We start from the raw sequence: 17,891 nt of genomic DNA, 5'->3' as shown, positions 1-17,891 counted from the left end.
CTTCCTGCCGTGAAGCCTGCCTGATCCTCCCCGAATTTGCCTTTAATGCTAGCTCTATCTTTTCTCGCAGTATCTTCCCATATAATCTTCCTATTGATGATATTACGCTTATTCCTCTGCAGTTTTCGCATCGTTTTCCATTTCCTTTCTTAAATATAGATGTCATATATGCCTCCGTCTATTCCTTTGGGAGCTGTTCTCCATTTATGGCTTTCTGAAATATCTATTGTATCATCCGGTGTAATTTTTTTGATCCGTATTTTATAAGCTCAGGTGAGATGCCTCCAGGTCCAGGTATTTGCGAATTCTTCTGCCTTTATTTTTAGATCTTTTGTTTGCATTTCTTTAATTCGAACTGCATTCTAAAATCCAAACTTTCTGTTTATGTTGTCCAAAAGCCTTAAACCTGTCACTGAGTTCCGTAATTATCCGGTCAATAACCTCTAACATAGCTAATTGGTACACATTCTTAGTGCTTGTCAGAGCTCCATCTCCACACAGCTCATCAGACATTTTTTTCTTTTTTCTTGGTAAGAAATCACACGGTAGATCAGTTATGCTTACTACGAATTAATTCTTAGTAATGGCCTCAGGTGGAGCACACTCTCTGCAAGACTTTAATAGCGTTAAAAGACCTTGAAGATTCTGGGCAGCTAAATCTACTCTTAGATCTTTTCTTTGCAAAAAATCATTGACATGATTGATCTTTTTCAACAAAACATACCAGAAACTTGTGTTTCTTAGTTTATGTGAAAATCAATAAAACTGTCTTCTACCTCCCATGCATTTGTTTTAATGTAACGAACTACTTCTGTCATTTGCTCACTATGGCCAATATCCGGAGTGTAATCAAATATTAAGGAATAACATTTCGCATCCAAAATAGGAGATTTGCCCTTCAAAAAATTTCTATTGGATGGGTCGCTAAAATAATTGTCTTCTTTTATTCCTCGTAATGGACTTACTTGTTTTGGTAGAAATAGAATAGCATCAATAATGCAGCGCAAAGCCGCCATTCAGTGAGACTCTCCTTGATGGATCTTGTTTTTGGAGTTCTGCATCAATCTCTCTTTCCGAAACAAGATCTAACGCTTTCCACGAACATAAACAAAATTTGTGAATAAATTAATTTTCTTTTTTGAGAACTTCATAAAACCAATCTTTGGTAAGTTACGTACTTCTCTGTAGCTATTACTTAAATTTGGCTCCATCAGATTGTCAAAGCTCACTTTTGTTGTGTAACACCTTTCAAAATCTGAAAAGCTCTGTGGCCAAGAACCAGAATCCCTACAATCAAAAAAAACTCAGACGTTTCTTGAAGACCAGTTGTAGTGTCTGGACACTACAACTTCTAGTTGTATCTGGAGTTCTGGACCTGCCTGTTAGATGTTAATGGACACTACAATCTGATCATAAATTATCAAATAAAAGTAAAATATTGGTATTATTGGCAAATCTTATGTTGTTGGAGATTTTTCCATTTATTGCTAAACAGTATTCTTCCTCCAATAATGCTTCCTTAAAAATTATTTCGCTGTAAGGTTGAATAACACATACCCCATAATGGAGACATTACATACCTCTGTCGAACATCTCTTTTAATGTCCATGTTTTTTGTTTCATATTTTCTTCTTTCGCTTTTTGTGCAGGATTTCATCATCAATGCATTTGATTAATTATTGATATCATCATTGATATCATTATTCTTCTTCTTTAAGTGCCATCTCCGCGACGAAGGTTGGCAATCATCATGGCTATTCTGACCTTCGAGGCAGCTGCTCTGAACAATTGCCCTGAGCTGCAACCAAACTACTCTCTCAGGTTCTTTAACCAGGAAACGCGTCTTCTTCCTACGCTTCCTAAGGTCCGAAAACAAGAACTGAAAAACAAGTGCTCACATTAAATAAAATTCCTAAGGGATTTGTGGAAGAAGTTGATGATTATAAAGAAAGTATGCGTTAAGAAAATAATAATCTCGGATTTTTTTGAAAAAAAGAAATAGAAAATAATCGAAAATTTTTGACGGAAAAACATGATATAAGACATATAATATTACATTATTTAAGACAGAATAAACAATTTAGAAACGAAAAAAGATTTATTGTGTTTACTGATGGAACGTATTTACTTTTAAGCCATAGTCCCAGTAATAGTTGGACTGATGGAACGAACAGTGGGTTTAAAAAACTCGTCGCTTTAAAACACATTTTACGATATAAATAATTAGAAATATTCAAAGACGGAAATTACAGACTGATCAAAAGAGCTTATTTAAAGTATTTCTATAGTATAAAGAATTTACAGTAACCAAACATTCTTAAATAACCATTTAAAATTTATAAATTTTAAATTTTAAATAATTAAATGCAACTTGTTATAAACAATGCTTCATGTTAAAAATATTTCAAAATAAATCAGTCAATATTTATAACAACCGTGACAATCAGATCGTTGCAGTCTATACGCAGACTGTTAGCTGTTAGCAGTACCAATCCAGATCTAGCAACAAGACACCTACAAAGGGCACTTAACGAACTACAAAATTGGTGTATACAGTGGAAAATAGCTGTCATTCCTGACAAAACACAGATCGTCATGTACCAAAAAAGAAAATACGAAAGATACGCAAATTGAATGGTCAAATCAAGTCAAATACCTAGGTGTAACGTTGGACAAAAAGCTGACCTTTACAGAACACGTGAAACAAACGGTTCAAAAAGATAAAATAATTAGAAGTCAACTGTTACCATTATCAGGTCGGAATAGTAAACTAAGATTTAAAACAAAGATTAGGATGGCAAACTGTATAATTTTACCAACATTAATACACGCCTCGGCCGCATGTAGACACACAAATCTAACAGAAACAAAATACAAATAGTCCAGAACCATATGATTAGGAAGGCTCACAATATACCTAAGTACGTTTCATTAAGGTACGTATTTAGGGACTCAGAACAAAAGAGAATCCTGAGAATAATGGACGAAAAAGAAAAGCACAGATGATTTTCAACGATCTCAGGAACCATCCTAGTAGACTATTAAGAGAGTTGACAGACCATCACGAAAACTAAAGGACAGTACATAGGCGGCCCAGACAACAGCTAGCTGGATGTAGAGAAGACCCAGAAGAACAGTGAAGAAATGAAAGCCATGCAATAGTCGAATAAACGCAGTAACAGAAGGCAAAAAAATACCCCATCCTTATATTTTATTTCCTTTATCTACGAGTAGTTATTTTTATTTTTGCATGATGACGAAACTACAAGAAGAATATACCAAGGCTGGCCTAGATATTAACCTCGTGAAAACAGAGTACCTATCTACAAGTGGAGAAGACATAGAAGATCTACGAATTGATGACAACGTAACAATCAAAGTAAAGGATAAATTCAAATACATGGGGTTTTTAATAACGAAAAAGGCAACAACAGAGGAAGAAATTACACAAAGATTAGGACAAACAAGAACAGCAATTCGACAACTTAACTCATTATGGTGGGATAGACACCTAAATATGACGACAAAAACACAGATTTATAAAACATTAGTGCGAAGTATTATGATATATGGGGCTGAAAATTGAATCATAAACAAGAAAAACAGCAGTAAGATAGTAGCAACAGAGATAGAATGCCTGCGAAGATGCTGCAGAGTAACAAGAATGGATAGGAGAAGTAATGACGAAATAAAGCAAAGAACATCAATAGAAACAGACATACTAACACATAGAAAAAAAAAGACTAAAGTGGCATGGACATGTAAGAAGAACTAGCGACAGCAGATGGATAAAGAGAATAATGGAGCCCCATAGGAAGGAGGAAAAGAGGACGACCCCGAAAATCCTGGAGGAACGAAGTAGACGACGCCATGAGTAAGAGAGGCCTAAACGATGGAGAATGGGACAACAGAGAGAGATGGAAACGGTTGAGCGAGGGAAGGCAGTGAATACTGTAGAATCCCTGAATATATATATTTTAATTTTTTATTTTTATACTTATAACCTTCTGTTACAGTAGTCATGCAGCGCCAATACTATACAAAAAATTAGAGTGAATGCTGATCAACAGCACATGCAGAAAAGCTGTTCAGCTAAAAGGCCCTTCAGCTAGATCAAAACGACCAAGTTCGCGGAACTTAAGCATCGAGTTCACGTAACGACAAACGTGGACTTAATGGCCAAACCCTTCGCGTGCTCAGCCGACAGGAGAACAAAAATTATTTTGCCAATTTGGCGGCTGAGTGACCGAGTACACACAATCCGGGGGAAGAATTAGTTCGGTGAAAGCTGACCGGAACACACATTTTGGAATACAAGTCCAGTCATGTAAAAATTAACTTTAGTCATTCATAGGGAGAAAAGCTTTTCTAGCTACCCCTAAAATCTGGTGGCTTAACCACATTAAGTAAAACAGAGGATGTCCCATTACCTAGGGCATCCAAAGTAATTTTCAGTACAAAGCCTCCTCATTCGTTATGTCCTGCGATGGGGAGGGGTGGTTTTTATAGCTTGGGGGTCAGATAGGTACCACTCCATTACGGAGTGTGACCGGTTTGATCTTCGGATATGTGGGTCCCACTGTTCCATTGGAACACACATGTCACGCGGAGCTAGGGTTCTACAAAAATTATTGTTATGTGTGTGTGTGTGTGCAACCGTGGCAACCTTGCAATTAAAGCTCCAAATGAATTCTGCATCCCTCCTCCGGTTTGAGCGCAGCTCACGTCTATTGCTATTCTGGGCTTAGTGTACTTAACAGATAAAAAGAAAATTAAAGTTAAAATATTAAATTCATTAAATGCAAGTTTACTTTCATAGCGGTACAATATAAACTGGTATAATAATATACGCATCAAAGTCAAATACACTTAATATTGGTACAATTTGTAATAATTGTAATGTTAATTTACATGTTAAAAGTAACAGCTTGTGAATAAGTCGTTTCTTTTTCTTTCTATTACCCATTTTAGTGGCATATTAATTTAAAATTTACAAACAATACAATTTTACAGTAACCTGACTCTTGTACTCACTAGTATTTACCTAATTATTCAATTTTCAGGTTGCCTAAGCTCGGCTATCAGTGGAATGACAATAGCCTGGTCATCGCCCTACGTCGTAAAGATAACTCACGATAAGCAGAATTATAACATCACAGAAGAAGAAGCATCTTATTTTACAATGATAAACGTTATTGGGCTAGTTGTATCTTTACCGTTTACCTCACTTCTGCCAGACAGATTTGGCAGAAAGCCGGTTTTGATGCTAACAGCTTTACCGTATTCGATCTGTTGGTTACTCAAATTGTTTTTTACTAATATTTATGTGCTGTATCTTGCTAGATTTTGTGCGGGACTTGGGGATGGTTTATTGTTTGCGTCGTTGCCTTTGTATATTGGGGAAATATCTACGCCAGAAGTTAGAGGCGTTTGGGGCAATGGGTTGATGATTTTTGGATTCTTAGGACAGTTTTTAATAAATGTTTTCGGTATTTATTTAACAGTACCACAAACGTCTATTGTAAGTCTATCAGTGCCTTTAATATTTGTATCAGCGTTTTATTTCATGCCAGAATCGCCGTATTTTTTTGCTATGAAAGACAGAGATGAAGAAGCAAAAGCTGCATTAAGGTTCTTTAGGTTAAGGGATGACATTGACGATGAGTATACAATACTCAAAGACGACGTTAAAAGACAAATTTCTGAGTCTGGTACTTGGAAAGATTTAATTCTCATTAAAAGTAATAGAAAAGCAGTTCTGATAGGCATATTTATAAGAGTGTCACTTGTTTTGTCTGGTATTATGGTATTTATCACATATACACAGTTTATTTTTACCCGAGCCGGAGGAAATATCGATCCTTCAGTTGCTACTTTAATATATACCGGTGTAGCTTTTGTTTTATATACAATTGCCTCAGTGTTTTCCGAAAAGTTAGGAAGAAAAAAGGCGTTTGCCATATCTCTAGCCTTAACTTCTATTATACTCCTACTTGAAGGAACTTATTTTTACTTAGATGAACATTGTCCAACCGTAGATCTTTCTAATTTCAAGTGGTTTCCGCTGGTGGGCATGCTCATTTTTCTAGTCTTCGTTGCCTTTGGTGTCGGAATTCTTCCAGGACTCATGCTGAGTGAGTTGTTCTCAGCTAGTATTAAAGCAAAAGCTATATCTGTTGTGATGATGATATACGCCATCATGTATATTCTTACAAATAAATATTTTTATAACTTGACACGTCTAACTGGATTATGTGGACCGTTTTTTGTTTTTGGATGTTGTGATATGATCACAGCTGTTTTGTCGTGTTTTATTGTGCCAGAGACGAAAGGAAAGACTTTGGAGGAGATTCAACAGAGTTTGAAAGGGAATTGAGTACACCAAGAGATATTATTGACTGTATTAAATACTTATTACTGTATTAATTGACAAAATGTTGTTTTTTCAATGTGAAATGTAAATGTACTTTTCTAAATAAATTTTATTTTTGAATACATCGCTTTTTTATTGTATAATTTAAATGCATAAAATATTAGATTAAAATTAATGGTACGGGTATAAAGAAACGAATAATATATTTGAAACACGAATATGAGACGAATGGAATGAGAGGAAAATCGATCGAGAGATAAAAGAAGAGATCCTAAAATGACAGAAAAAATAGTAATGAACAAAACAAGGCAAGTTTGTACAGGAGAGAAATGACAATTGAAGCATACATATTCATAGGATATAACAGAAAATATAATAGTTAAAACAGTCTGGGACAAGTTAGCTAAATATCTAAATAAAAGAATAACACAAAGAAAAAGAAAAAAAGACTATCTACAAAAAGAAAACAAATAAACGAAGAAAGAAATATTTATGACAAGAAAAACTGGACGATTGGACTAATGAAGGACAAAAACTTATCCAGAAATACAAAACTGATAAACGCAACTGATAACTTACAAATGAAGAAGAAGAAAGATTAAGAATATTTGAGACAAAAATCCTAGGAAGAATTATGGACCCGATAAAAATGCAAAACAATGAAATTAAAAGAGGAATGAACTATGAAATTAGAAATAATGAAGATAGATGAAATAGTTAGATTTATTAAAGCGCAGAAACTAAAATGGCACATCTCTCTCTCTTTAATCCTGACCCCCTGGAGGGAGTGAAGTGGTCATAGTGATGTCGTGTTTTGTCCGTCTCCAAAGATCTCCGTCTCTGGTCATTTCTTTTAATTCACGTTGGGACATATAAAGAGAAGAAAAAATGACAGACTGATTAAGAAGCTCACCAGATGGAAGCCAGATACTGAAATAACGAAGGGAAAATCTGGAGAGAAATGGAGGACTAGACAAGAGACATTAAAATCCTTAAAGTGAGAAACGGCGGAGATCTATACACAGATCGAAATAAGTGTAAGCAAATAATATTTTTCTATTTCTGAAGGCTTGCTGATTTGCAGTTTTTGTTTTCGATAATTTCGTAAATGTGACGAAATTAAATAAAATTTAATGTTTAGAACTATTTTGTTACAACTTTATTGGCCACACAGAACTTTCTTTAAAGTAGTTGAATGGAAAAATCATTACAATTTGGGATTAGGTGTGGAATAATGAATATTTTAATAGTATATCCATGCCAGGATTAAATTTCTATGTTCCACTGAAGATAATAAACCATAATCTGGTAGGTAACTTGGACTTGTAAAAACGTAAATGAAGAAGAGTACTAGGCCGAGGAAACATAAGGCTGGATTCTTCTACCAGCGGCACTTAGGAATTACGATACCTCTTACAAGAACATAGGCTTCATTTAAGAAAAAGGTTTGTAATGCAATGTAACGATACCTACGGCACAGTTGCCACCATCCTTAACATGTTGACGTATGGCACCTGTTTAGTGTATTGTTTTTGTGTTTTACTATTCATTTTAAACTTCAGAGACAGAGCGACAGATTCATAACAATGAATGATAATCAATTTCCTTGAATCCATTTAAACAACAATTGTTTCTAATGAAGAACACAAAAAATATCACTGCTAAAGTATATCCAACACAACAAGAATTGATATTAATCATTTAGATTTATAGTTTACAGTGAAATTTAGATATTTTCAAGTTTATTATCACATACGTTCACGTATACTCGTAGACGTATCAACGATTGTTTAATAGACCGAATCGGAAAATGAAGGCGCTAATCTACATCCTTGTCAATTTTTTCTAACCTATCTGCAGGTTAATAAATACTTCAATGGGAGATTTCACTTTCACAATCAAAAGATTTTTTTGAGAACGGTAATGATACATGTACAACTTGAAATAGATATGTTCTAGTGCAAAAAACCGATGATGTAGATCGAATATGATCAATGTGGGTAGAGATTTTATGTATCGATTTTATTTTACTTGATCTTATATAATTTTTATTAGTATGTAGTATATATATTATAGTATAGCAGAATTCAATTTAATTTATTGATTGATGAAACAAGTGCCTATTATTGAAAAAGAATAGTGATATCTCGTGTATGTATCGTCATTATCATATGGTTTACGCTTTGGTGTATAATCCTAGTCTGAGATGGATCAACCCTAAAGCTTGCCAAACGTGGCTGACCATAGGACATCAATAAGACAGAACAGAATATAGAAGCAATCTTATAAAGCAAAAAAAAAAGAAATAAAAAGCAGAAAAAATCAATTTTAGTAAAAAAGTTGTGAAGATATATATACCTTAATGGAAAGTTTGCTATATATAGGATAACTACTTAATGGAGCGTATCCCCTCAATATCGGGGGATTAGGTCAGATTACATACACATACACTCTATAGAAAAATTACCAGGACACTGACCGTATCTACCCCTAGGCACGTCAAAAGGTTTGATAAGGTAAGTACTTCCTATACATCAGCTTCCACCTTTCTTTGAACCGTGTCAGTTTACCGACAAACGGCGGGACCGTCCGCGCTGGCTATAATTAAACCGAAAAATAAAAACAGTAATGGAAAAAGAAACCTCACTGAAGAAGATATATATATGACGAAAGAAATAGCGATTGGGATGTGGCAAACGGCAAAAACAATAATATGCTGTCTAAAGCCAGGGATAATTAAGTATTTTTAAGTTGTATTCTTTCTGTTTATCATTGATGTTTCCATCACATATGTGGTAACTGGCCATATCAGTATTTTGTATATCTTTATTTTTGTCTATTTGCTTAATTTTTTTCCCGAAGGCTTGGTTTTGGCCTATAGAATTCTTTCTTAAATCTTTTTTTTACTAGTTGTTCCCATGGTCACTTCCACGAGTAGATCAGTTACTGAGGGTTTTTACCTCCGAATTCTTTATCACTGAATCGATTCATTTGAAATTTTGTGTGTTGGTAAATGATTACTCAAGGAACAAAAGTTATATAGTGCCGATGTGCGCTTCTATCCTGGGGGTGTTTGCCACCCCTTTTCAAGGGTGAAAATTTTTTCACTCAAAATAACTACGCTATTTGATAGAAGGACAAATTTCAAACAAAAAATGTAGTGAACATTTTTTTCGCTAGATCAATACTTTTTGAGTTATTCGCTGTTGAAAAGTGTCATTTTTCGTTAAAAAAAATATGTTTTTCAAAAGTTTTTTAAGAATAGCTCTGAAACTAAGAGTTTTATCAAAACAACTGTAACGACTAAAATTAAAGCTCATAAAAAAACAAAAAGACTGGCTTTTTAATGAATAGTATACCTTCAGTTCAATATTAACTGAGTTATGGCTGTTCAAAGAAGGTTTGTTTTTGTTTTTGTCTTTCAATACGAGTATTTAACGTGAAATACCGGAAAACGGGTACATTTTTCAAAAAAACTCAACTCATAAAATATTTTTAAAAGAGCTTGAAAAGACCTTTAAAATGAGTGGTGGTAAAAGTCCTCTGCACCAACTGTACGTGAGATACGATCAAAAAACGATGGGTTTCTCAAATTTTTGTAAAAAAAAACGCCATAAAACTAATGTCATGTTCACTAGGATTGAAATAAATTGTTTTCCTTGTGGAATTCACTTTATTTTAGTGTTTTTTATATAATCCAAAAGTTTAGCCACTTTAGAATACTTTAGTTTTTGAAAAAAGTATGATTACATTTTTTTTTGTAAATATTAATTTACAATTTTACTTTTTTTTATAATAACTTCAAAACTATAAAAGATACGTAAAAGATAATACAATACAAAAAATAGGATTTTTTTTCAACAAAAATTTTCATTTTTTAATTTTTTTTGTAGCTTAAAAAATAACGGAGATATAGTTGGTTGAAGTTTGCTTTATAGCGCCTGAACCACTGGTCTCCGACCCTTTGACCCTTCGCCCTTTAAACATGAAGGACTTTAGAATGTTTTAACATTCCTATACTTATAGCCCGTTAAATTACCTGTAAAATCGTTTTTTAAAGCATGTAGCATCAAAATTAACCGAGTTATTGTAAAAAAACCAATAGTACTTTTTAGAATAAATTTTGGAGCATGGAAAAATTTTATAATTTGGAGCATTGGAGCATTTCGATGCTGTGCTGTGGTGACAATTGCCAAAATTGTCCTCCAGTAAACGAAGACCAATTGGACGGTGAAAATTATGATGGATAGATATTCATTTATTTTATACCTCGTTTTATATAAATATTATTTATTTTTAGTTTTTTGGAAAACAAAAAAAAATGTAATATATTATAAACTAAATTTTTTCTATTTATGTCCAAGTCTAAGTTAAGGATTTAAGGATTTTATTTTCATCAAAAGGGGTGCTTGTAAGGGTTGAAAAAAGTAGGCTCATTTTGTAAGTAAAGAATTAATTTTTGTCTACAAACAATGCACTCTAAAAATGTTTCAAATCATTAAAACTATTTCTTGATTTATTTTTGACAAAGGGGGTGGTTGTGAGGGTTGAAATGTTGAAATTATAATAAAATGTTATTTTATAAGCAAGAAATTAATTTTTGTTTAATAAAATGCACTCAAGAAATGTTTCAGACCAATAAAAATATATTAAATTAATTTTTAAAAAAAGGGGTTGGTTAAATTGTGAGGGTTGAAATGTTGAAATTATAATAAAAAGTTATTTTATATGTAAAAAATTAATTTTCGTTAAATAAAATGCACTCAAGAAATGTTTCAAACCGATAAAAATATTTTTTAATTCATTTTTGTCTTAAGGGTGGTTGTGAGGGTTGAAAATTTCCAATAAATAAAATATTATTGTATAGCTAGGGTATTAATTTTTATTTGTATTTTAATACATAATTGAAATGTCTTAAGCTGCTACGACTTTTTTTTCATATTATTTTTATAAAAAGTATTAGCTTTTAAGGGTTTTTAAAGGGTTTTAAGGGTTGAAAATTGTGAATAAATCATTTTCATATTAGAGATCACATTACAATATTTACCTTATGCGAATAAACAAGATTTAAGTGCATAAAATAATTAAATCAGTGTTTTTCCCAGTTTCTTCAATAGGGGGTAGTTTTCACCCCTTAAAAACAAAAAGCGCACCTAGAGCGTATATAACTTTTGAAGTGGAGGGTAAGATAAGCTTAATTTGAAATTTTCATGAAATCGATGCAGTTATAAAAAATTCGGAGGTATTACCATATTTTAAGCCTCAGTAATTGGACTAGAGTGACTATAAAAAAGATGGTAAATCATGAATAATTGACTGTCGCGACCTTTTGAAATTTTAAGTTATTGGTCTTCAGAAACCCCCTCTTTGTTTTCTTGTTCTTACTTATTTTCATATATTTTGTCTTCTTTTTATTTATTTGTAATCCAGATTTTTTTATTTCGTCCTCCAGTTCGTTAGTTTCCTTGGTCAAACTAGTTTATTTTTCGATGACTGTTAAAAATCATCTTAATATACAACTATAATGAATGAATGAATGAACTTCTTGTTCATATTTGTTTTCCACATTACTTTGAAGTGCAAGATTAAGTGGTACTGGGGAGATAATCCCCTTTCTATACGCCTTGGTCTTTGTTAAACTCCCTGTGTCATTTCTCTTTGTAACTTTACCCTTAAATTTGCTCTTCTTCTAGTATAATTTCTTTTAGTTTCCTTAGTTTATTTGGTATATGTACATATTTCCTTTAACGCATTTATCATCTTGCCTCTCTTTATAGAGTTGAAGGCGCTTTTAAAGTAAATAAATAAATAATAAATGTTATATTTTCCATTTTTATAGAATTTATCCCAAAGTAAGTATAGCATTTATTGTCAATCTTCCTGGTCTAAATTCATTTTAATAGTCTAGTATTTTTTTCTATAAAATTTTTGATCGTATTACCTGTAGATAGGTATAATGACTTCAGTGTTTCTTTCTTTAGGTATTCTATCTTGTATCACTGTTTGTTTTATTAATTGGTATACTTGTTCATTTATTTTTCCCTCCCCGTTTTATCAGTTCGTATACAAAACGGTCTTTTCCTGCCGTTATATCTTTTTTAATCTTTGAATTTCTTTTGTTACTTCTTCCTTGGTCGGATATGTTATATCTTCTTCTTTTCCCCTTTTCTTTCTGTTTTGCTATTCTTCGACTTCGCAGTTTTCTTCATTTTTTGCTTTTTCTTCTTATTTACGATTATTTTCTATATATATATATATATATATATATATATATATATATATATATATATATATATATATATATATATATATATATATATATATATTACTACTTCTGTTAACAAACACCTCTCCACAACGGAAACCTCTAAAAGATTAAAATTGGGGCTCCGGAAATCCAAATATATACATAATTTATTGTAGCCATAAAACTAATTATATAAGTAGGTACTTATGGTCATAAAACTAGGCTTATACATCGAGTTGGATTTGGAAAAACTCATTTTAGAATTTATTCATCCTTTATACACATTTCTAATTTAGTTACGATATTCTGATCTAAGGGTAACAATGTCTTCGATTAAAATAAAGTTGTTTAAATTTGGAAGGAAAAATATCGGTGATAGAAACATATGAAAAAAATAATTATAGTGTTAGAGTTTTGGCCGAAAAGTTTCAAATAGGAAAAACTTCAACTAGCGATATTTTAAAGAAAAAGGCTAATTTAAAAAAGTGGTATAGTAAAAGCGAAAATGTTCAACAAAAAAAGAGGATTAAAACTGAAGGTGTTGCCATCGATACTATAGTGTACGATTGGTTTTGTAAAGTGAGGAGTAAGAACATTTCATTATTTGGACCGATAATAAAAGAAAGCTGTAGAGGCGGCCAGAAATTTTTAGAAATTGCTGGAGAAGCTGCAAATGTTAACCATGACGACGTTTCAGAGTAGGAAAGAAAACTGTATGACACTGACGAGACTGGTCTATATTATTGGGCCTTAGCAGGTAAAACTTTTACATTTCGTAATGAAAAGTGCACGGGAGTAAATCTGCTAAGGAAAGGCTGGCCGTATTATTGTGTGCAAATTTAAATGATAAGTGCACAAATAAAAACCTTTGGTTATTGGTAAAAGTAAAAATCCTCGATGTTTTAAAAATTTTCATGTTGATAAACTCCAAGTCGACTGGTACTACAACAAGAATGCCTGGATGACCAGAGATATCATGGCAGATTGGCTGCACAAATTTTAAAGAAAAATGCAATGTCTAAAAAGACAAAAATTTTTATTCCTAGACAACGCAACATACCATTAGGATATTCAGTTATCTAACATATCGATAATATTTTTGCCACCTAATACTACAGCACATTGTCAACCGTTTGTGGCAGTATGGAGAGACGTTTCAACCAAAACAATTGAAAAAACGTTTCATTAGGTTAGGTGTGCTTTTCTAAAAAACGATAGTAATGGAGAAGAAATTGTGGAAAATAAGACCTGGAAGATGATTTGTCAATGTTAACCTTTTGCGAAAGTCATGAAGTTGAAAATTTTTTGAACTACCTAGAGATTGCAGCAGCCCCATTGACGGAAAATCCTGAAGTAAACTTAGCTATTTGTGTTAGTGATTTTAAAGAAAACGAACAGGTGTCCAATGTTTCCGACAGTGAGAGTGATGATGAACTAGAACTTACTATAACTGTAAATAATTTAAATGATGGTAAAATTAAGAGACTTAGAATTATTCTTATATATAAAAGTGATGCAAGAGTGAGTCAATAAATATCTGATGTAATTCTAAATGTTGAGTCAGCAATTGTGAAAAATAATGTTCAAAACAAAAAAACTAAAATTGATAATTTTTCTAAGAAGGAATGACTACCTTTTTTATATTAGTATTTTATTTGTGTATATGCTTATGTAAATATGTACGAAAATGTATAATTAAAGATCAAGCAAATCGATACCTCTTGTTTATTTTAATCGATTAAGCGATAACTCTACACAACGGACAATTATTTCCCCCGTTGGTGTCCGTTATGGAGAAGTTTCACTGAATTAGTTATTTCTTTAATATTCCCTTTATCTGTAACAATTCATGTCCATATCTGTTATCTACCTTCTATCTATCTATATATCTTCCTTCTCTATCCATATAGTCCAGGCAGCATCTGTTTTAAGTTGGGTGTAAAGCATATAAACGCAGTTTTTTTTACATAAAATCTCTAAAATATATCAGTACAAATGATAATTTCACTATGCGTGAGTTGCATGGAGACTTAGATTCTAAAAATTCTTTATTTTTTCTTTATTTTTTGCATATATCTTAAGAACTATTGGTTTTAAAACAATTTTATATAAGACATAAAACTTTTGTAATTAAATTTTACATAAGATAATGCTAGCCTCAAATCTTAAAAATTATTATTGTGAGTTTATTTCTTATACTAAAATCAAACTTAGAACCTTTCTATTCCTAAAAAGAAAACTCCAAATAAGTTCAATTATCACAAAAAATGTCATTAAAATCAATTCAATAGTTTTTGCACAATAATTTGCAATCTTAATTAAAAAAATGAATAATTTTTAAAATTATGCAGGTAAAAAACTAAAACTTTTAGATACTTGAAAATTTTTGCATACAAGAAGGGATTTCAAGCCTATTTTGAAAAATTAAAATGCGTCGACTAGAAGAGCCTACGGAATTTAAAAAAAAATGTGTTTAAATTTTAGGCTTACAAACAATTAAAATAATTTCATCAATTATTGATCGATTATAATTTTCAAAACGGATATTAAAAGTGCTTGGGAAGATTCTTCACAAGAAATGAAAAAAAAAAAAAAAAAAAGATAATCGGGTCATTAGTTCCGGAGTTATGATCGGCTAAAGCTGACTGCGATTTACAATAAAAGTTTAAGGTTCCAAGGTTTCTTTTTTAAATAAAAACCTTTGTTATCCGAAGCACTAATTGGCTACAAATTGAAATTAGTTATAGAGTATATAACTATAGAGAATATATATATATATATATATATATATATATATATATATATATATAATATATATATATATATATTATATATATATAATATATATATATATATATATATAATATATATATATATATATATAAATATATATATATATATATATATATATATATATATATATATATATATATATATATATATAAGTAGTTAAAATGTCAAAAATTGACGGGAGATAGTGGTGTGGGTAAATAAGAGACCGGCCGTCGCGGCTCAATAGAAATTGATTTTATGCGTTCAAAATCCCGTCGCGCTTAAAAATTTAAATTAACTCTGCATCTATTTAACGAATTTTGATTAAATCTAGGTCTCTCGAGCTAAAAAAATCAAATATTGCATTTACAAGTATATATTATTAAAATTTATGCGCCCTTTAGGGGAAGAAGAAGAAGAAGATTGCAAAATTATATTGAGAAATGTATTCAATCGATTTTAATAAAAGTTTCTTTTCAAATATGAAGCTCCTAAATTATATAAGGGTAAGGTCCCTGAATTGAATATTGTAAATAAACTCACCAAAAAAAAACTTTTTTTTGATTTTTAGTATTTTTTCAATAATAATCATTTTTAAGGTATGAAACTAACATTATCTTATGTAAAATTCAATTACAAAATGTTTATGTCTTATACAAAATTGTTCTAAAAGCAATGGGTGTTGAGATACATACGAAAAAAAGGAGGAATACTATCGAATTTTTTGAATTTATTTTATATTTTGTTTAATAAAAAGTTAGCCCACATTTCACAGTTTACGCATAGTGAAATTATTATTTGTAGTGATATTTTTGAGCGATTTATACAAAAAATTGCGTTTAACACCCTTAACATCCTTAACACCCAAAAAATGTTACTCTAAACCAGCCATACTCACTACGCGGCTCGCGGGCCGCATGCGACCCTTGGAGCGATTTTTCGCGGCCCTCAGACTGATAGGCAATAGAACAAAATTTGCGAGTTATAATATAATTATGTTTCTATTTATGTATTTAATGAGATTACAGGAGTGTAGATCGGCGCCATTCGTTGTACCGCATTTCGCATTAGTCATCTTTACCCCCACCTGGATGGACCCTAAAAACATTTACCATTTACAGTAAATTTTTTTAACGAGCATAGCATTGATTTCAAAAAGGTTTTCCGGTGTGTACTGATGGTTGCCCATCAATTTTGGGGCGAAATATAGAGTTTGTTCAGCTGTTGAAAAAATACTTGGGAAATAATAATTTATTGAGTTTCCATTGTATCATTCATCAAGCAAGCTTAGTTGCTAAATTTAGCTACTTAGCTAGCAGTAAAAAAATAAAGAGTTTCTTGATATTCACAATTTCAGTAGGTGACTTGAAGTTGTGTTTCTTACTGATATAATGAGCATTATGAATGAAACATTGACCAAATTGCAAGGAGACTATAATAACATTGTAACGGAAATTATGAGTATTGTGTTTTCACTGGAGCAGAAGCTGAATATGTATATTGAAGAATTGTCAAATGAAGATTATTCCAGCTTTCCTTCCGTGAAAGCACTGTTTGATGGAAATCCTGATGAAGGTCAAGAGATTTCTGACCTACTGAAGCTGTTAGCAGACCTAAAGGATGAAATGTCTGTGAGGTTAGTGACTTCAGGAAGTTCCAAGAACCATTTCGCTTGGTGGAAAATCCATGGGCAATAACAACAGCAAATGTAGCTCATCTTTCTATTTTTGCATTCAAAGCTATTGATTTGAAAAGTGAGTTAATTGATCTTGAGAATGATACAGAGCTAATAAGTATTTTTGAAGAAAAAAAAAGAAAAAAGCTCACTATAAGTTTTGGGAAGCAGTTGAAAATGACAAATTTCCTAACTTAATTGACTGTGCTCAGAAAATTTTGTGTATTTTGGCATCTACATATGTCTGTGAATCTATATTTAGTAAGCTGAAGTTCATAAAAAACAAGTACAGATCTAGGCTAACTAGTGAGAACGTTGAAAACATTTTGAGAATTTCAGTTTTTTCACAACCTGGTAACATAGATGCCATTCTATTTGTTTTTACGTAACTTGTAATAAACTTATGTTATAGTCATATATTTTTAAAATTATTTTATAGCACCACTTGTACTTGCGCCCCTGAGGGAAATTTCATTCAAACTATTAGGCTCTCAAAGAAATCCTAGTGAGGATTCCTGCTCTAAATAGATTTGGAGTAACATATTTTTCTTTTTTTTTTGTAAATCTTCTACAAAAACCCCACAAAACGTTAGTTTAAAAATTATTGCTTTTAGTGTTGCTGAAGATTTTGGTAGCAAAATTTATAAAAATGTTAGTCTACTAAGTATACGTATTTTGTTTAGAAACGTTGGTATCTATGGCTCAATTTTTTAATACTACTCGTACTACAGACAATTACAAACTCTGAAGCTAACATTAAGACATAATCGATTTTCTCTATTCAAAGATTCACACAATGAGAAGAGAATTATTAGTTTTGTGCA

General features: G+C 31.7%; 2 protein-coding genes across 4 annotated transcripts in view; one reads left to right on the top strand and one right to left on the bottom strand.

Annotated features, from left to right (window-relative positions):
• Positions 1-6,495, top strand: part of LOC140446249 (facilitated trehalose transporter Tret1-like) — a 31,259-nt gene extending 24,764 nt beyond the window's left edge. For both annotated transcript variants that reach the window (XM_072538790.1, XM_072538789.1), the window contains one exon: positions 5,064-6,495. In XM_072538790.1, the coding sequence (XP_072394891.1) occupies positions 5,064-6,376 (1,313 nt within the window). In that variant the 3' untranslated portion in view covers positions 6,377-6,495. The remainder of the gene's footprint in view (positions 1-5,063) is intronic.
• LOC140445208 (uncharacterized) overlaps positions 1-17,891 on the bottom strand; it is a 486,932-nt gene that overhangs the window by 129,595 nt on the left and 339,446 nt on the right. The gene's annotated exons all lie outside the window — the stretch shown is intronic.

This window comes from Diabrotica undecimpunctata, chromosome 7 (genome assembly GCF_040954645.1).
Source record: "Diabrotica undecimpunctata isolate CICGRU chromosome 7, icDiaUnde3, whole genome shotgun sequence".
Classification (NCBI taxonomy): Eukaryota; Metazoa; Arthropoda; class Insecta; order Coleoptera; family Chrysomelidae; genus Diabrotica; species Diabrotica undecimpunctata.
This window is presented reverse-complemented; position numbering and strand designations above follow the sequence as displayed.